Source organism: Sus scrofa, chromosome 4, assembly GCF_054392235.1.
Source record: "Sus scrofa isolate SSC_HxYL_T2T_F1_AM1 chromosome 4, Sscrofa_HxYL_maternal_Yorkshire_Landrace_v2.0, whole genome shotgun sequence".
Lineage (NCBI taxonomy): Eukaryota > Metazoa > Chordata > Mammalia > Artiodactyla > Suidae > Sus > Sus scrofa.
In genome coordinates this window covers 37,637,768-37,659,390 of record NC_139386.1, presented here as the reverse complement: position 1 = coordinate 37,659,390, position 21,623 = coordinate 37,637,768, and the positions used below count along the sequence as shown (strand labels likewise).

Below are 21,623 nucleotides of genomic sequence, written 5' to 3'. Positions count from 1 at the left end.
ATCTTGGAATAACCTTTTCTCTTATGTTGAATCCCCTGTTTCTTGAATCACATGTGTTATTCTTTCCTGATTTATTTCCTCTTTGTGGTGGAGCACAATTCTCTAGTTATCTTTCCAACAGAGGAAGTAAAACTTTTTTTTTCAGGTCTGGCATGTTTGAGTGAATTTTTATTCTACCTTCATGTGTAACGGTAGTTTGGGTGTCTATATAGAGATTTGCAGGTTGTGAATGATATTCCTACAGAATTTTAAAAGCATAGCTTTGTTGTTGTCTTCTCATTTCCAATACTGTGTTGAGAAGTTTGATATCCTTCTAATTTTGTGTTATATGTTTGCATGTTAGTCTTTTTCTGTTTTCATGCATCTGTTTTCTATCTCAGAAGCTTTTAGGAGCTTCTCTCTTTAGCCTTCATATTTGCTTTTCCATTTGTTCTGCTGGATACATGGATACCTTTTAAATTTGAAATTCCTGTGCTTCAGTTTGGAGGAAATCTTTTTGAATTATTTCTTTGATTATTTTCTCTATTTTGTTTTAGTAGTTCTTCCTGGAACTTTTGGTTTTCATACATATGATTGTTTATGCTGATCCTTTTAGTCATTTTTCTCCCATTTTTATTCTCTGGCTTTTTCGTTTTAATTTATATGGTAGATTCCCTTATCTTTATTTTCCTATCTTACTATTATTTTAAGAAGAATTAACATCATGATTTCAATTTTTAAGGGCTGTTCTTTGTTCTTTGAAAAGTTTGACATCCTGTTCTCATTCTAGTACCTTCTGCACTCCCTCTGAGGGTAGCAGTAACAGCAACAGCAGCAGTACTTATTACTTAACGTTTTCTATTCCCAGCATTGTCTATTTACCCTACTTCCTTTTTTGTGTTTGTTTTTATGTCTGCCTTTCATGTTAGTAATTTCTACCTAATTTCTGATGATCCTTCCTATCGTAGAATAAAATACTAAATAACCAATTGGGAACCTGTGTGTGAGGTTAGAGCTTATTGAGTGAGTGGCTGGTGTCATTTTAGGGGAATTGGACACATAATCATTTTTTTTTTTTTGTTGGGGGATAATCAGTTATAAGTATCTCTGGTTCTTTTTTCTTGGACTGGCTAGTTTTCATAGAGGGAAATCCTTGCAGTTCCTTCTTGCAGGTTATAAATCTGGCATTTAGAATTCTTACTAAAAGAAAACATTTCATCATTCAGTACATCTGATTTATATATAGTTTTAGACACTCTCCTATTTTTTGCATGCACCCTTTTCTTTGGTTGTATCCTTAGTTCATTGTCCTTCCGATGATTCAGTCTCTCCAGTGCAAACCCCTCAGTCTTTTGCCAGGAGGAGTGTGTGGTAGTTGCATGGCTGCGTGGATCAAGGCAAAAGATCTATGGTCATTTAGATAGACTTTCAGTCACTGCTCATCTTTTTAGCCTCATCTGCATTCCTGCCCTCCAAACTACCTGGCTTCTTTAATTCTTACCTTTCAAAGGTTTATTTCAGATCAAATTGCTTCTTAGTTTTATTATCCATGGGCATTTTTCTCTTAAGTCATCTCGTTGCTACTTGTTCATCAATATCCATCTTCCAATGTTTTGAAGACAGCTCCTGCCTTTAAGAAAGTTACACCTTCAGCTCTTTTTATTTTCATTTCTTTGTTGGTAAAGGAGTAGATTTATTACTGAACACTGGAGGGTAAATTTCTGTGAGGTGAGTAGAATTATGTTGGACAAGAAATGTGTTGGAAAAAAAATCTGAGTTTATGGTGCACCATAGGACTAATAATGTGTGTTAGGGGTTAATGTGTTTTAGACAAGCACTATACAGGGAAGAAGTAACAGTGTATTATTTTATGTTAAATTGTATTACAAACATTCGGTTTATTTTTAGATTATTCCATTAATAATATATAGCATGTAAAATTGTATTTCAGTTGCAGAGCCTTAGGGATTCTCTCTTCTCTCTCTAGTAGACCATGATAGCAGTATTTGAGTAGATGTATATGAGTGGTTTCTAAAATCATTATTTCAAATATAAGATATTGTCACTATCTTAAGTGATTGTCCTGTTGATTTATGTCAGCTGATTGTACATCTTACCAAAACTGTGCACCTTACCCCAAATTAAGTTTTGTATAAAGTTCAGCTGATTCCTTCCTTCCTTCCTTCCTTCCTTCCTCTTTCTCCCTCCCTTTCTTTCTTTCTTTCTTTCTTTCTTTCTTTCTTTCTTTCTTTCTTTCTTTCTTTCTTTCTTTCTTTCTTTCTTTCTTTCTTTCTTTCTTTCTTTCGTGTCTTTTTAGGACAGCACCTGTGACATATGGAGGTTCCTAGGCCATTGGTCAAACTGGAGCTGTAGCTGTTGGCCTATGCCACAGCCACAGCAACCCGGGATTTGAGCTCATGGCAATGCCAGATCCTTAACTCACTGAGCGAGGTCAGGGATTGAATCCACATCCTCATGGATACTAGTCAGGTTCGTTAACCACTGAACCATGACGGTAACTCCTCAGCTAATTTCCAAGAGTTAAATATCTTGAGCAATAACTGCAGTATTTTGGCCTCCGCATTTAACAATAATAGTGTCTTGTCTTAAACCGCCTATCTAGTAGATACGTAATGCTGCCTGGACCTGATGCCTTGCTTTTTCAGTTTCAGAGCTTTTAATCTTTTTGTTTCACTGTACTGCACTCCTAACAGGAGATTTCTTTTCACAATTTTAGGAAGCAGCATTCAGGTAGGTAGAAAGCAATGTAAACGGTGCCCTGAGTTGTGCAGTGCCAAGACCTTCCTAGTGTTTTACAAATTTTGAGGTGTTTTACAAATTTTGGTTTGATGGTAGAGTAGAATTAAACCAAGTTTATTTTTATATTATTTTTAATAATACTTTGTTTTCTTGAGAGCAATTTTAAGTTCACAGCAAAATTGAGGATAAAATATGAGATTTTGCGTATATTTCTGTCTCCGTATCTGTCTGCATAGCCTCCCCCAATATGGACATCCTTCACCAAATGGTACATTTGTTACAATTCATGAACATACATTGACACATCGATATGGCTCAAAGTCTATATATTGCCAAGGTTATTTTTTTACTAGCAGTTCTTCTCCATTGTTGAAGTCTATAAAGAGATGATTATAATCCATCTTTTTAAAAGTCTTGAGCTTGTTACCATTAAAAACAAATTACTTTATAAAAAAGTTTCCTTAAGGAAAAATTATGCAGATGTTTTAGTTACTGAAACAAGTTTAAAATTATCTGGGAAACATAATGATCGTAAAAATGTGAAATAAGTTCTTAATAGTATTAGTCTAAAACTAAGTGGTTTATATATGTATAAGAGATTCTGTCAGATTCTTCTGATAAGAGTCTTATGTACACATGCATTAGATTAACAAAGACCTATCATTTGCAATTCAAGATAGAGTCCTAAACTTGGTGTAAACTATAAAAAAAGCAGTGTTGTAAAATTTTTTGAAAGCCATTTTGATCTATTCACATTTAAATTTTTTTTTTTTTTTTTTTTGGGTCTTTTTGTCTTTTTAGGGCCACACCTGTGGCATATGGTGGTTCCCAGTCTGGGGATCCAGTCAGAGCTGTAGCTGCAGGCCTATGCCACAGCAAAGTGAGATCTGAGCCGCATCTGTGACCTGCATCACAGCTCACTGCAATGCCGGATTCTTAACCCACTGAGCAAAGCCAGGGATAGAACCCATATCCTCATGGATGCTAGTTGGGTTTGCTAACCCCTGAGCCATGACAGGAACTCCATGTATACACATATATTTAATTTTTGTAGAAAATGAATTCATATTTCCTGTTTCTTAGAACCATCAGTACCCTTGAGAGAATGCTTCAGTAATTCTTGTCTGCTGATCACTATCTAGATTTTAAATTTTTTTTTTTTTTTTTTTCAAAAAATTGGCATAGAAGCAAGTCTGACTCTGGGGGCTTGAAAGCTAGATGAGGGTATAATTCCATTTCCTGTCCCTCTCATCATCTAACCACAATGATTGGAGAAGGGTAAAATTTCTACTGATTATAACTTCTACATCCACAGTGAAAGTTAGATATGCAGGCTAGCTCAGCTGCTTTTCTTATGAGGAGAAAAATGATCCAGGCCTCCCCACTTTCTGACTTGACCCTGGCAAAAAACTTTATTTCTGTAAACTTTGTTTTTCTGGATGTAAAATGAAATAGTAATAGATGCTTTTTTTTTCTTTTGAGATGAATAAAAAGAAATTAAGTATAGTACATGGCATTTAGTAAGTGCTCAGTGAATGTTATGTGCTCTAATTAGTACTATTACTACTGTTATTGCTACTGCTGCTATGTTTACATACATGTTGATGGCATCATTTGACTTTCTGAAATACTGCTGCTTAAGTTTTTTGGTTTTTTTTTTTTTTTTTTTTTTTTTTTTTTTGGTCTTTTGTCTTTTCGAGGGCCACACTTGTGGCATATGGAGGTTCCCAGGCTAGGGGTCTAATCAGAGCTGTAGCTGCTGGCCACAGCCACAGCCATAGCCACAGCCACACTAGATCCGAGCTGAGTCTGCGATCTATACCACAGCTCACGGCAATGCTGAATACTTAATTCACTGAGTGAGGCCAGGGATCAAACCCCCAACCTCATGGTTCCTAGTCGGATTCATTTCCTCTGCGCCACGATAGGAACTCCGCTTAAGTTTTTTGAGTGATAGATTTTGATAACTGATAAAAACATAGAAAAATGTGTGAGTACATGGGATTTAGACTCTATGAGGATATTAGATACCATTTCAAATGGGAACAACAGAGGTAGTGGCTATTGGAAAATAGCAGCCATTTGATACATGTTTGTACAACCATCAAATTAGTAAATTAACAGGTCCTTCTGAAGTAAAAATTAGTATGTGAGAAGGTGTTCCTCAAGATCATGTCCTTTAACCATTTGCAAACCACATAGTGTGTTAGTTAAACTGTTTCCTGGGCCACATTGCAGGAAGACTTTTGGAGGACTATGAGGCTTCTTGAATATACCAGAATTTGAGATCAAGATATTAGAATCATAGAAAGTTTATGGTTTTCTTAATTATTCGTACATAGCTCTGCTTAAAGAAGTTTCACATATGAAGGAAAATATATATTTGATTGAAATGTGGGATTAGGAAAGGAAGGGAAATTATAGTGGCCACTCTTCATGAATATAGGTGAAATTAGTGGTGTAGTTTTCTGTGATAGGGTCAAATTGTGTTAAACACCTCAGCTCTTTCTCTGCTATAGGGCAGAGCAAAAATTATTTCACTCTTCTAATCTGTTGGTTCCCAATTTGTAAATTGAGGATAATATGACATCTTTATTACAGTCTTGTTTTAAGGATTGAATATATGTGCATAACACATGGTTAAGTCCCCCAGTAAATATTAGTTGATTAGAGTTCATCATCATCATTTTAGTGGTTTGCAATAATGTTAGTATAATGTTCTCAAGGTTTCTCTGCCTTTTAAATTATCACCTACCCTTTAGGGCCAAAATGAGTTTCTCCCTTTTGAATTAGGTTTTCCCTACCATTTATGTCATGGTAATTGTTCCCTTCTGTGCTTTTATGTCCTTCAGCAAGTAGCATTTAGTAGAGACATTAATATCCACTTTTTTTGTTAATTGATATAGAATCCCTTTGGTTTCTTTTAGTTACACATGGCATGTCAATTTTGCTTATAAGCTGTTGTATTTTAACTTTGGAGCTGTTTTGAGCTATCTTGTTTCTCTCTTCATCCCACCTGACCAAGATATTTTGAGGAGGAAGTTTCCTGTTTAAATTAAATGCTTCTGCCTAAATGAAATCCAATTTATGAGTTAAATTTATTTCAGATGAAAAATCTTTATATTCTAAAACAAAATATGATATTTAGTCTCTCATTTTAAACAAATAGTTATTTAATATTTGAATATGTATATTTATGACAGTTCAGCCTACTTATTTTAAAATTGCGTCTTTTTACCTCCTAAATACTAAACTATGAAACCTAACACAAATACTGTAAGAACATCTGAGGTAGTTAATTAAAGTATAATTAAGTTTAAATGCCTTGGTGAAGGAGTATAAAAATTATTTAAATTCAATCGGCTAGTACATTTGCAGTTTTCTTTTATTAGGTGTGAAATCTAAGAATCCCTTGCCAACTCTTGAGGGCTCAATCCAGAATGTTGAATTGAAGTACTGCAGCACATCATTGGTCAAATGCGCCTCTGGGACCATGGGATCAATAAAAATTTGTGCCAAAGCCCCAGGTATGTGCAGCTGGACCGTGTAAAACTTTATTGCCTGTATAGGAGAATTGGCCTTGCATTTTACAAGGAGCGTTACTGAAACAAGAATTTACTCATTGTTCCTATGAATCAGAGGTTTTAAATTTTTTATTTTTACTTGAAAAAATTGTTAATTGTGCCAGGATGATACATACTCCTTGACTTTAATAAATTAATTTTTGTTTAAGGAAAAAAATCTTTACATTCTTTTAAGAATGGTTATGAAGGAGGAAAAATTAAAGGGAAGATTATTCTTATACTTTTGAGGTGGAATAAGAGGTATAGATATATATGACACTTAAAAATTAAATTAAAATGTTGTGTCATAAAATTAAACTGAAAACCCAGCTGTTTTTCAATTTAAAGTCGTAATTGACTTTGCTTTCCTTCCAATACTTTATTTCATAATATTTTCCCTAAACTATTTGTTATTTAATTTTTCCAATGTGAACTAAATGTCTAGATAAGTTTAAAGAGGTACAGATTCCACTGAAAATATTGAATACAGTGTGTTCATGATGTTTAATTTTACAAGCTTTTCTGAACATGTTCTACGTTCATTAGCAAAATATTAAAACAGTATTTTAAGAGTTAAACGTGCTGTTAATTTTATCAGTCATACTTTTTAGAGTATACAAAATGTACAGCTAAAATTACCAAGTATAAATTGAAGAATTACATTATGATGTTAGTATATTTTAAAATCAAGTGTCCTCAGGCTATTCCTTTATTTTATTTGATAAGACTTTCTTTTTCATAAATGTTTCTGTTCAGGTGACAATGGAAAAGAGAAGTTGATTCCATTGCTTCAGGGTCCTTCTGACACTAAAGACCTTCATAGCAGTAAGTGGCTCAATGAGAGTAGAAAGCCAGAATCTCTCTTAGCTCCAGATTTGATAGCCTTCACAGTCCAAGTTCCACAATATATGGACTACTGCCATAGTTCCGGTAAGTACATCATTATTCACTTATTTTGTGTTTTCTCTTCGAGCAAAGCTTTTGAAATTGGACTTCTTTCCTTTCCTTACCTCCCTCCCTTCCTTTTTTTCTCTCTCCTTCATTTGTGTCCATTAAAATATTCTCTGTAGTTGTGCTCTATGAATGTTCAAATAAAATATTTTTTGTATCATTTTTGATAAATGGCATGTGTTTACACACTGTTTTATTCTTTTAAGAAGTAATTCAGTTGTATGTATAACACTTAATCTTAGATTCACTAATAGTACTGCTACTACTAAATCGAAGAGTTTTAAAATGTATCATATAGTACATAGAAAAGAGTAAAAGAAATTTAAGACATTGAAAAGAGAAAATATTTTTCTTGAAATAGTAGCACTTGTGACCCATAGTTTGCCATGTTAAAATTAGGTGTTTGGGTCTTCTGTGGTTTTCTAGAAAGGAAAAGATGTTGATGATAAAGCAAAGGAAAAAACTCAGAAGTCAAGATCTTATTTCTTAGAATTAAATTTTCTCCTAGAAGTACTTTGCTTAGAATCTATTTAACTTTATTCAGCACCTTAGTATCAGAGCCACACCTCTTATGCTGAGAGGAGATATAGAAGGATCAGTAAAGACTGGGGATAACAAGGCATGGTAAGTAGAGGCATGTCAGCCATGAATTCGGTTAGTCAGTATGAAGTTAGTAAAGCCGAGTCAATGATGCTGGAAATAAGGTAGCTATATAAAGATTCCTTAAAAGGGTCAGGGGTCTCAATTTGTTCTTTAGAATTAACTGACCAGTGAGGTGGTTTCAAATAGCTGCCTAAGAGCAGAGCTCAATTAACAATATACCACAAGTACTGTAGCTTATAGAAAATAAGTTAAGCATCACTGCACTAAATTCAAATTAGAAACCACGAAAAGATTTGTAATTAACACACCAGACAGAGACTATGTGAAGGTGAATGTTTGAAGCAGTGCACATATGTAAGGGATGCCAAACCATTTGAAAGCTGAATTTGTTATAATAGCATTTGCAGCTGAATGGCATCCACACTAGAAACTGGAAATTAGTATTTGAAAGGTGAGTCTGAGAACCCCCTAAGTCAGCATGTCTTTTAAAGAATACTGTCCTTGAAAAGAAGTTTTCAGCCTGATGAGCATGGATATGAAACCCTAAGGAAAAATAAGTGAGGATGAGACCACTACCCAAACTAAGGCTATGCCTGTAGGTAGATTTTACCAATACTTTAAGGTGGGGGTTGCTAGACATGTTACTAAAGGCCAGATAGCTAACATTTTAGGCCTTGTGGATGAAATGATCTCTGTCTCAGTTGTTAAATTGTGCTATTATAGCACAAAAGTAGACACTGATAATATGTGAATGAATGGGTATGACTGTATTACAGTAAAACTTTTATTCACAAAACAAGAAGTGGGCCTAATTTAACCTATATAGTTTGCCTATCTCTGTTTTAAGGAGAAGGGATTGGTGGTTAAATAAACATCATGCTTTGTTAATGCCTAGCTAATCATGTTCTTTAAGTATGCTATTTGAGAAACTCCTTTATTTGATTATCCAAATAGTAGTTTTTGTAAAGTTTTATTTTCAAATCATCAAATCATTGAAATGTTATTACAGTGACCAGACCCGACTGGTTAGAATTTTGAAGCAAAAGAAGGGACTAAGCTTACTTGTGTCTACTGCATACTCTTAAATATGCATGGACAGGGACTCTTCGTTTTCTGTTTTGCCATATATGCAGTTAGAATGAACTGAATCAAGCTTATTTAAACAATAATCTGATCTTAAACAATATTCATATTATTCTTTGTAATTTAAATGCATTTCTATGGTCACAAATATATTTTTGCATTTCATACCTTTATATGGGTCTAAAAGTAAGCTATTATAAAAATTATAGTACTTCTCAGATAAAGTTTTTACATTTTTTTCTTACTGTTAAGGAAATTCACCTTATCTTCAACATTAGTGTTATGTTTAGTGCTAGGTTTAGGATTCGTGTGTAAAATTTTAATGTGATCAGACATTGGTACTTTGAAAATATTCCTTTGGGAGTATTTTAATTCTAAAATGTAACTGTTTTTATTTAAACTGAATATACATACTTTATTTAGGGCATTTTTAAGTTGAAATTTTCCATCTATGTTGGGAACTGCCATCCACATTCACAGCTAAGTTATTTATGATACAGTTATAAGAGAGCTTATAAGTATTATTTTTTAAAGCCAGTTTTAAAATAATGATTAATCTTATGTTCTTGTAATGAGATTTAAATTAGAAAGGTGTGTGTGTTTGTGTGCATGTCTCTGTTTGTATGAATGACTGATGATATAAACAAATTGTAAATAAATAAATTTTAAATGAAGAAATAATTTATTAACTATCTCAAGATTTTACTGAAATATCACCCTTCTAGTAAGTATTTTCCTTGCCACTGTATATAAAATTTTTTTCTCTTGTTTATGTATATGCACACACACACACAGACACAGACACATTTTATTTCCACACTCTTCTAAATTTTTTCTTAGTACTTATCACATTCTACATGCTAAATATGTTACTGAGTTTTTTTTTTTTTTTCCCCTTGCTATTAGAATTTATGCTTTATTAGGGGAGGAATTTTAGTCTTTTGGGGTCAATGCTGTATCTTGAACAATATCCCACATATAGTAGACTATCAACAAATATTTAGTGAATGCACAAGCAAGTAATTGATGATTATATTTGCTTTTCTTTGGTTTTTGAAGCTGGAGCACTTAAGGGAAATGACACAGAAGAAGAGTCTTTACTGATGTTTGTTAGAATGCTGGGTAGTTAAACTCTTCTAAATGACAATTAAAGGGCAGTAGAAGTAATCCCTGCTGTCTTTTTTATAGACAGACCATCCAAGTGAGGTTGTTAATGAACTTTTCCCACTGGTTTATAGAATTTGAATGAGTATTGAAATGTAGAGTAGTAAGTGATCAGCTAAAAGATTTGTGGCAATCATGTATTTTAAAGGAGTTTGGTGATCATACTCATTGGCTTCTGATTATCATGGCATGATGTGTAGAAGACAACTACCTGTGTGCATATTCTCCCAGACTGAAATTGGGATATTAAAAGTAGAGACCAGATAACGTGGATATTATATTAGGAAGGGAGTATTGAGAGAAGATTAGCATAAAGAGGCAGAGTTTTTTGACTCTCATTTCACAATTAAGTTAGTAACTTACTGAAAGACATATAAAATGATATTTTACAATTTAAAAATCACTTTCACATAAATTACTTTGTTTACAAAACAAGACTATTTTTTTTTTTCAGCAGTGCAAATATCAGTTTGTCTTACAGAGAAGGAAATAGAGGCCCAGAAGTTGTCCAGGTGTTTTATAAGTCCAGACTCGGAATTTGAATCTGGGGCTTCTAACTATATAACATTTTCTCACTGTCCTAGGCTATTTATTATTTGTCTTTTATTCTTAGGATCCATGTTGCTAAACATGGTACCGCCCAGCCATCTAAATTATTGATTTTGAGAGTCTCTCTCTTAAATTCATATTAAGCACTGTACAGAGACCTTCACTTTCATGATGTCACAGCATTGCATTGTCTTTGAAGTCTTAGCAACTCCCTTTGCACTTTTTCCTCTTCTTCCTTGATGACATTCTCTACTCGACTGGCTCTGATTACAGTGAAATAGCTGAAAGCTCTTGTGGGAGTCAAAAGTGCCAGCCTTTTTTCATTGTTACTATTCACAGGAACCTTTTAGTGGCACTTATGTTTCTTAGGGTTGTATAGATAAATAGAGAAACTAGATTCTTCTTTGTCTCCTTCAGAGTTGTACTTCATAACTATAGTAGATGTTATGTAAAATATTTGAAAATAGGTTCTAAACATATTTCTTCCCTTCTAAGTATAAACTTTAGCTCTTCTTCATATGCTATATTTTGCCACAGGTTCTTATTCTTTGTTAATCCTGGTATTAATGTATAAATAAATTTTAGGGCATCAGCTATTTAGGAATATAAAATGATCTCAAAGTACTGTAAACTTAGAGTCAAAGCAACTTACAGGCCATCCATTTCAATTCTAAGCTAGTGTTAAGAGTCATTTTAACATGTTCCTCTCTCTCTATGTCTTCAGATCTCTCGGCCTTCTTTCAGTTTCACAGTGGAGGTTATGCTTTTGCATATGCAGTATTTTCTGTCTAGGATTTTTACAACTGTCCTTATCCTTTCACCTCATACCTGTTTAATTCCAGCTTAGTCTTAAAACCTTAGCTACTGTATCGTCAAGGAAGCCTTTCCCCTACGCTTCACCACCCAATTTGATGGAATACCTCTGTTACATTCATTTTTGTAGTTCACTGTATGTTTCTTTCATAGCATGTAATGACAGTATATATTTATGTAGTTGACTGATTTGAATGCTGTCTTTACCACCTAACAGTGAGTTCGTTGAGGACAGAGTTAGTCACTGGTCGCTTATCATTTTTCCAGGGCCTGTCATTTCCTGACACTTAGGGAATGTTTGAGATATCATTTGTTGAATGAATGAATATATAATTATTTATGACAGGTGGTCAAGGGTATGAATGGGTATTTGAAAGATAAATCATAAATTCTTAATACATGTTAACTTCCTTCCCCTTTCTCTCCCTATGTGTCTCCTTTTCTTCCTTCTCCATATATATTTTGTCTGCCATCGGAGAGAACAGCTCCCAGTGTTTTCCTTTGTTAGATCTGATTTCTGTTGGGTCCTCTGTTGGACTGCAACTTCCATTTCTTAGTCTGGTTTTAGTCTTATAAGTGACATGAAATAATATATCAGCTTGAAATACACCTGACAAAACTTAAGTTTCTTTGGCATTTATGTATGACTGTACCGTTTCTGTTGAAACCTTAGGCTCTTTTGGCCTCCAGGTGTTAAGAGAGAACTCTGTGTATGTCTTTTGAGACACTGACCGCTCTTTATTTTGGACTGTTTTTTAAAGGATGTTTGTATAGTGAGCAGTATTGGAAGATAGAACGAGTATTCCTCCGGAGCCAGTGGAAGGCATGCTTACTGCCCACTATAAAAGATTTGGTTCCTCACCTCAGGGTTCGTGTCTTATAAATCATTCCATTGCCTGTGCAGATATAGATCTGAATATATATTCACTGTCATCTCTGTGGAACTTGGGGACAAAGGGAACTGGGGCCAATATATTGATACTCATACTGCTTGCTGTGCCATGAGTAATACACTCCTTTGTCTGACTACGGCGTCTCCTGTCTTCCACATCACTCATGATAGGGTAAAAGCATAGGCCCAGAATTCCTGACACCAGAATGATGTAGTTTCTTAGTTCTCCTTGCTTCTCAAATACGTTTCTTTCCTTTGTAGTTTAAATATAGGTTTATCCTGATATTATGTTACTGAAACTCTTCTGTTTGGAGGATTTAATCAATGCTCTGTGTGTGTGTGTCCTTGTGCGTGCGTGTGGATGTGTGTGCGCACACAGTGCATGTGTAGCAACCAACCATATGCATGTATCTTTGTCCATTTGTTTTCTTTTGATATCCAAACTCCAAATTTTAACCATATGTTGACCATTGCCCTATGGATGTTTTACTGGTGCCTAAGATGTTTAAGAAGAAACTCAGTGTAATCTCCCCCATCCCATTTCATATTCCATCATTCAATTTCAGTTAATGGCACTACTTCCCTCTTAATGCTGAAAATTTTAACACTAACGTAATTGCTCCTTCTTTATCCCCCTCCATATAGTAGATGTCCCACAAAGGCTTTTTTTTTTTTTAATGAATAGTCGAGGCTAGACATAATAAATATGATTATTTATTATGATTTGCCTTCAGAATCATTGCCGTACTTCCAATATATATTTGAAAATGTCTCTTTAAAATTTTGCATAATCTTCCACCTAGCACAAAGTACAGAATATGTTTCCTAGGTATGTATGGTGGACTTCTTTGTAGTTACTCTTTGTCTTGAGCTTATGTGCCACTGGAAGCTAGAGTTCTTTTTCACATAAACTGCTCTTAAGACAGTTTTCTATATTTTATAGTATAATAAAATTTAGGAATTAATGTAAAGAATGCCACACTTATTTCTATGAAATTTCATCTAGTTGATTTTGGTTCAACATTAATAACGGACACATCTTTTAAAATATCTTTTGGGCTGTTGTTATTTGTGCAAGTAATGTTTACATGCTGTATTTGCTATCGATATATAAAATGCAGAACAACTATTTCTTTCTATTAGTGGAAAAATTGAATGAAATGGTTATGATGTAATTTAAAAGTAATTAAAACAAGAGTTCCTCTTAAAATGTCACTTTAAGCCAATCTTTCTTTTGGCTGGTATAATCAGTTTCAGAAATAAACTTGACTAGATTATCATACATTAAAAGTTATTTATATTTTATCCATCAAATATGAACAACTTTTGATCATTGTTATTGGAAAAGAAGGTCACAATTATAAGTTTGTTCTCTGGACATTTATGTTTGGGGAAGTAATTCTCTTTCTGGATTAAAATATGCTAGCAAACACACACTCTTATTTCACTGTTCGGTGTTGGTTGGTTAGGATATGAATTGTTAAGGAGTTTTTAAAATGGAGACAGTATTTTAGATTGTAAATTTTAATTTATGGGGAATGTGTTTTTGTTCCAAAAAATTCTCCTCATAATGTAGAATTAAGTGAATTGCCTTGAAGTTATGTTTTTAGTATTTTTGACAGGACACATGAGTAAGAATGCTTATATATTGTAGCAATTAAAGACAATTCACATTTGTGGTTTGGGCATAAATGTGTAAAAATTATACCCATCTATCTTATTACATTTCCTCTCTCCTCCCTGAGGACTTTACTACGTACTTTATCTGTAATTGTTGCCAGTTTTCTATCATGTTCCCACTGGGCTTCTGGTGCAAAAAATCTTATCCTCTTGATGACAGAGCTTGCCTGAATGATTTCATGCTCCTAGCATTTTTGTTCACGGGAATTAGGGGCAAAATGTAACTACAGCTGAACAGAGCGTCTATTTTTGTAATTTTGGAGTTTAGGCTCTGTTATTGGAACTAAATGAAGAGATGCAGGTGTTCTCCAGTCCAAGCCCTTTGGGAGTTTTGATGGTAGATGCTTGAAAAGAAAATGCATGTGTTTCCAGAGTCAAACAGCAGCTGTGAGACAAGGATTTATGTTTTTCTCAGAACTTGGGGATTTCAAAATGTTACATTTAATCACAAGCACAGAAAGGAGAGCAAATGTTAAAGATGTTACGCATAAAAGTAAGTTTACTGATTTCTTTACCATATGAACTATTTGTGGGAATATAGGAGCACAGTGATTTTTAATCATAATATAAACAATTTCTAAAGGATTATGATAGTTACCAGGACATAGCCTTTTGAGAACATTGCATTTGTAGCACAGAGAATTTCTTATCGTACTATGTACTTAAATAAAACAATTTTTTCCCCATACATTTAAAACTTTTTTTCTTTTTCAAATCATGATGTTTTTCTTATGGTTGATTCTCAAGTTCATATTATTTAAGTAAAGGAAAACTTTACTGTTTTTCTTTGCGATTTTCATCTTTTTATTACTATATTTTTAGTAAAATTATTTATTCATTCATTCACCAAATATATATTGCAAGTTTTCTGTGTATAGAAATAAAATGATGCATCAAAGTCTCTACTATAAATAAATTTATCATATATTGAGGAGATAGGCATATAAACACCAAGACTGAATGAATGAACTATAAAAAAAAGCTTATATTCTGAGTGCAACTTTATCCATTGTAAACTATGTTACTTTGAACAAGTTAACTTCTGAGAGTATTGGTTTCTCATCTACAAAATGAGTATATTCTTATCTGATTGTTAGAACTGTTATGTAGGTTAAATTAAATACTCTTACCTTCAAGTCCATTGTAATTGTAAAACATAGTGCAAACTTTAAGTATTAGTTATTCTGTCCAAAATAGTATCCTGTGTTAATCATTTTTTTAATTCATGTCTTATGGTTTTTCTCTTGAGTCCTTTTCTTTCCTTTCCTACCTTGTTCTTATATGTCATCTGACCCCTATCCACCTAAAATTTTTCTTCAAGTCAACTCTATAAACCTGTAGTTATGCAGTTCTGAAAGTAGGAGCAAATTCTTTACCTAGTTCAAGGATTCTGCCTCTTCCAGATTGAAATGTCTCATGGATGGCATGATGCTGGGAGTCAGGAACAGTTTCAATAGCAACAGGAAATTACTTTGCTCACTTCTTTGAAAGGTCCCAGATTCTGGAAGAAAGCCAGTGAGAGAAATACCCAGAGATTTGTGGGTGACCGGTTGTTTTCCTTATTTATAGCACAAGGTTAAAAATTTTGCATTTTTTACTGCCTGTATAGTAAAGAGAAACTGGTATTCAAAGTAAGGAAGTGGTTGCTTCGTTTGAAAATAGTAAATTATTATACAAGAAGTATTTCAGGTTGTAATGGGCTTCAAGTAGACTTCCACCCATAAAATGCATAATGTTTTGTATTTTTTAATATGAATAAAAAAACTACCATTATTGCTTCAGTTTATTTTTATATTTTAGATAGTGATATCTTCAAAGTGAGTTTTTATTTTTTCATTTTCTGTTTAGATTTTAAAGTTGGCTGTATAGTAACTGTTATATTGGCAAAATGAGAAGAAGGCATAGTAAACCACTAGCAGTTGATTTATAAAACACTTAGGAGTGAAGCTCATGTTAGCGTTTACTACCTCACTCTTCTCTTGATAGTTTCATTATTTCAAGAAGAAACTTGATTCCACAGATAGCTTTGGCATCTCTTTTAGTTAGTATAGTATTCATAGGAATCATCCTTGTGCTATTATTTCATTTTGTAAATGAATGATGAAAGTCATTTGTCTGTTAATTTGTAAGAATTTAATGCTCTTTTCTGAGAATGTTTTATTTTCACCTTCCTCTGACTTTTGCCCTTATGCCTCCTCCTACTCTTTCTCCACTTCTCCCTTCCTAATTAATGACCCCCTTCTAATGCAGCACCTCGGCGGCACTTTGACCATATCGTAAGCAAACAATCGTAACTGTTCATGGAATTCCTTCCCTATGAATGTTGTCAGGGATCATGACAAGTACATGATAGGTATTCGGTAAATACAGACTGGTCCTAAGGATATGATTTTTGCCCTCTGGCTATAACCCTGTTGTTTACAGGCCCTCATCATTTTATTTCTAAATTGATCTGTGGGGGGAAAATGTAGTCTGGCTTCAGCCTATTAAAGAATAATTTTCTTAAAAAGGTGAAATAATGACTCTCATTTAGATATAAAATGTACACACTTTAAAGATTATTAACATCATTATTAGTGAGAGAACCAGACAGGTGTTACAAATATATCAAAGGAGAGTCTAAAAAGTGGGCATTCATAGATGAATAATACCATAATAAATTTGGAAATGGACACAAAACAGGCTTCTTCCACAATAGGGAAGAGAAGTGAATTGAATTTCTACTTGGTAGAATTTATTTGCATCGATAGTGGATAGTTATTTTTCATTTCTATTAGTTATCTACAATTTAGAGATTTGTAAAATACCTCAAAGACAGTGAAAGGTGCAGAATCCTCATAGAACTAGATTAACCAGGAAAGTGTGCTCTCAACAATGCAGAACTCTTCATTGAAATACAGGTTTTTTTTCTTTTCTTTTTTTTTTTTTGTTTTTTGTATTTTTTCCTATAAGCCTTACTAAATTGCAGATGGCTATTAGCAATTTTAGCTGTAGGAGGTTTAAATATAGAGGCAGGTCAGGAGTAATTTTGTGAGGCAAATATTCAGTACATGGAGGGAAAATTAAAGGAAAATAATACCACCGGCAGAGGGCAGTGATGAAGTTAACAGTTTCCTCTTGTCCAAAGGATATATTGATTGTTGAATGATTCTGGGATAATTCTGTAGACCTTAGCTTGAGGCTAACTTTTGAAATCTTGTCATATCAAGTTCCCTTCAGTCAGGTGCTTTGTCAGTATCTGCTACTTTCCAGAAAAAGACTTATGTTTTGTTTTGTTGTTATTGTGGTTAGGCTTTAAAGTAAATAATGTGTTCTAATTTGTTAAAAAGCTTTCCTGGTGAAAGTGTTCATACAACAAATACTTGAATACTTACTCTACATCAGGTACTGCTTTAAGTATTGAGAGGGAAGGAGAGTGTGTGTTTGTGTGTGCATACACACAGGAAAGAGGAGTTACCGAACCTCACAGAAATAACATTCTCTTGATTATGACATTTTTATTTTAGTGGATAATTAATTGTATTTTCTCTTATGAGAATTATATGCTTTATATAGTGTTATCTAAATTATAAGACTCCTTTCTTCAAATGTAAAAATTATATCTTGTCTGATTTTTTCCACTGAAGAGACAGAATTCTGAAATACTGTGAATGTATGTGCAAGAAATATAGTAAGTAGACAGAGTTGTATGTAACTCAGTTACACATAAACAACAACAAAGAAAAAATAAAAATATATCACCGGAAGATGGCCAAAGGGCACAAAAGTAAGAAATATAAATGACAAAAACCACATGAAAAAAATTAAACTAATAAGTAGTCAAAGAAATGGATGAGCAGTTAAATAAAAGTCTAATGAGACTTTGTTTAGACGTTCCAGAAATCAGTTTAGTAAGATTTATTAAGGACTTTAAGAGTGATCATCATTTATATACTAATTTTAAGACTGTATCTTAAAAGAGTAATCCAAGATGCATTTAAAAACTTGTATTTAAAAGATAAGGGTAATATATTTATTTATAATAACCACAAATTTTCCTTGTTGTCCAATAGTATGCAAATTGTAAAATAAGATATATCCCAAGAAAACCATCTTTGAAATCAGGCAATAGAAAATGTTCATAATAAAGGCTTTTGTGAAAAACAATGTATAAACCTATATATAATGATTCTATCTTTAAAAAAATTCCAAAACACATCTTAATAGAAAAATTGCTTTTTATAGTTATTATAGTTATTATAAATGCTTGATGGGATTATGAATCATTTCTCATTCATATACTCAAAGATTGTTTGGTTGTTTTGCTCACAAGTAGGCACTTTTGTACATTATATCTTATATTACCCTTAATATTTAAATAAAATTTCACTTTGAAGATACTCATGTGTCCTCAAAGCCAGAATTTACAGCTTAGTTTTTAAGGATGTTTTGGGGGTCTTATTAGTGTATAGCTGAAAAAAAAAAAAAAAAAACAGATTTTGGAGTTCCCTCTGTGACTTAGTGGAAACAAACCCAACTAGTATCCATAAGGATGTGGGTTCAATCCCTGGCCTCACTCAGTGGGTTAAGGATCCAGCGTTTTGCCATGAGCTGTGGTGCAGGTGTGGCTCAGATCTCCATTGCTGTGGATGTGGCATAGGCCAGCAGCTGCAGCTCCAATTAGACCCCTAACCTGGGAAGTCCCATATGCCGCAGGGATGGTCCTAAAAAGCAGGGAAAAAAAGAATCAGATTTTGAGAGACCGTAATTTGCATTTCTCCTTAAATGGTTTTAGTCTAGTGATTAAAATATTGAAAATGAATTTTTAATTTGTTTTCTACTTATAATTAAAATATGCCTTCCCTTCAAAATATGGTTGAAATTTTATTTTTAGTTAACAATCTAGGAAAATTATAGACAGAAAACCAAATCAATGAGGTTTGATTTAAATGTTCACCGAAAAGTTAGCTCTTTGAATATTTGAATGCATAGGATATTTGAATACATATTTGAATATTTGAATAGCATAGGAACAAAGAATTGTCATAGTTAAAATTCAAGGCCAACTCATAAAATTCTTTTTTTTTTTTTGTTAAACCTCCCAAAGAAGTTGAAATACTCTAAATTTTTAGTGAAAACTCGTAGGAGTCAGTACTCTAAAAATAGTACTTTCATGGAAGAATAAATAAAAAATTAATATTTATAATTATTCTACTTCAGGTAAAAGACTTAGGAGAATGGAATGGCAAAAAGGTACTTTCTGAGAGAGACTGAAAGATGTTGGCATTTCAGGCACATTAGAGGTTGATAACAGTGATGCTTTTTGTTGTTTTACCCTCATTTCTGAATAGTTTCTTTTTTCTTTAAACATTATTTATGATTATTACCTATGATTAGGGTTACTCTGAACTCAAGTAGAGAAACAGAACATTTTCTTGGGGGGATTGAGTAAGAGTTGACAGAGGGAAAGGAAGAAGAAGAAAAGTCAAGAATTTAAAAAGGATTTATTTCTATAGGTGAATATGAAATTTTCTGAAATTATTTAGTTATAATTGACGAAAGGTAGGCAGAGCTTAGTGAATAATCTTTGGGGAAAGAAAAGAATTGATGGGCCTAAAACTCTGTGATAGAGTGATGAGCAGTCATATAATGGAGAAAGAAAGAGGGAAGTAAGAATAGACAACATTAAACTATCAGTTACTGAGTAAGAGTTTTTAAACAATCAGCATCATGTTCTTAAGTCATTAATAGCTAGTTATTCTTAAAATTTTGTTATAATTAATAATTCTGTGTAGAGGAACTTTACAATATATTTTCTAGTCCAGAAGAAAAGAATAAAGCAAACATGTTACAGATAGTCAGATGTCATCAGAGTCAAGCAGCCAGGGAGTGGAAAAGGCAAAACTGACTCTTGTTTGGTGTAGATTTAATTTCATTTAAATGACCCATTTCAAGAAATCAAATAGGGAGTTCTCATCGTGGCTCAGTGGTTAACGAACCTGACTAGCATCCATGAGGACACAGGTTCGATCCCCGGCCTCACTCAGTGGGTTTAAGGATCTGGTGTTGCCGTGAGCTGTGGTGTAGGCGCAGATGCAGCTCACATCCTGCTTGCTGTGGCTGTGGCGTAGGCCAGTGGCTACAGCTCCGATTGGACCCTAGCCTGGAAACCTCCATGTTCCCCGAAATTTCAACCCAAAAAGAGAAAGGGAAAAAAAAAAAAAAAAGCAAGTAGTTATCCTCATTCATTTGGCACATATTTACTTTGTGTGAGAAGCTTGAGATATGAAGTTGAAAAATACCTTTTTACTTCTTATTAATGAATTTATAGTTCATTGAGGGAGACTTACAGATAAGCAGATAACTAAAAGGCAGTTAAAATGTTGCTATAAAAAGGTAGTATGAGTTCCCATCATTGGAAACCCTCTAGTCACACTTGGGGCTTGGGAGAGGATTCCTGGAATCAGCCATGTTCAAGGCAAGACCTTAATTATGAGTTAAGAGGAGAAAAAGAAATGGGTCAGGTTTGGGGAACGTGTAGATAACTTCTGTGCCAGCTTGGAAGGGGTGCATGATAAGAGTAAATACTTGATGGAATCAGCAAGCTCCCTCAGGTTGTGAAAAGCCTTGAAAGTCACTGTAAAGGCTTTGGACTGAGTGCTAAAGGGAGCAATTGAAAATTTTTATCATCATGAGGGCACAGGTTCAATCCCTGGCCTCACTCAGTGGGTTAAGGATCTGGCGTTACACTTTACAAACCTATGTAGTCAGTAGTATGAACAAGGGCAAAAGACAGGAAGCAGGGAAATTAAGTAGGAGAATGTTGCAACGAAAAAAATGATCATGGAGAGAATCACATAAATTTGTGGGATTGTTATGCGTTGGAATCAACAGGAATTGATGGTTTTCATTGGATATGATGACTAAGGGAAGGGGCCCAATAAGCAAGCATCCAGTGTCTGTTTTAGAGAGTAGAGTACACAGCATAGTGCCTTTAGGTGAGTGGAGGAACAAAGGAACAATAAGCAGGCCTTACTTAGGGTTATAAAGATATTTTGTAAGTAGTAGGATTTTTCTAGTTCTTTCCATACGCCAGGTATTATACTAAGCATTTAAAGTAGAACTGAAGCAGTTTGACTCTGGAACTCATACTTTTAATGCTTATACATAACAAAGAGCAAGATCATGGAGAAATTCAGACCACAGATACCGATTGGTCAGTTCATTTAATTCCGTTAATTTCATTTATTGGCTGCTAGATGCATACATGACACTACTGAGGGCTGGTTTAAAAATGTAGTCAATATAGGTCCCCATCAAGTAGTATATACATACAGCTAATTCTAAAAAAAAAACTTAAACAAACAAGCTTAACTTTAACAAATGTTGTAGTTGGTTGGTAGAAAAGTACTTCTGTTAGAAAATAGATGGAAGAGATTAATTTGAGGGGGAAGGAGAATTGAATTGTATTAGGAAAGGTTTCTCAAATAAGGATAGATATTGAAGCCTGGAATGATAATAGATTACAGATGAGTTGAAAATTCTTACTGTTGAAGCATTGCAAGTACTTTCAGTTGGCTTATATTATTTGAAGTGCTTGGTAAGTA

The 21,623-nt window shown here is 33.7% G+C and overlaps 1 protein-coding gene across 33 annotated transcripts in view; it reads left to right on the top strand.

The window, feature by feature from the left end:
- The window catches only part of VPS13B (vacuolar protein sorting 13 homolog B), a 729,842-nt gene that overhangs the window by 183,459 nt on the left and 524,760 nt on the right, over positions 1-21,623 (top strand). For all 33 annotated transcript variants that reach the window (XM_085021978.1, XM_085021986.1, XM_085021974.1 and 30 more), the window contains 2 exons: positions 6,132-6,266; positions 7,059-7,232. In XM_085021978.1, the coding sequence (XP_084878104.1) occupies positions 6,132-6,266; positions 7,059-7,232 (309 nt within the window). The remainder of the gene's footprint in view (positions 1-6,131; positions 6,267-7,058; positions 7,233-21,623) is intronic.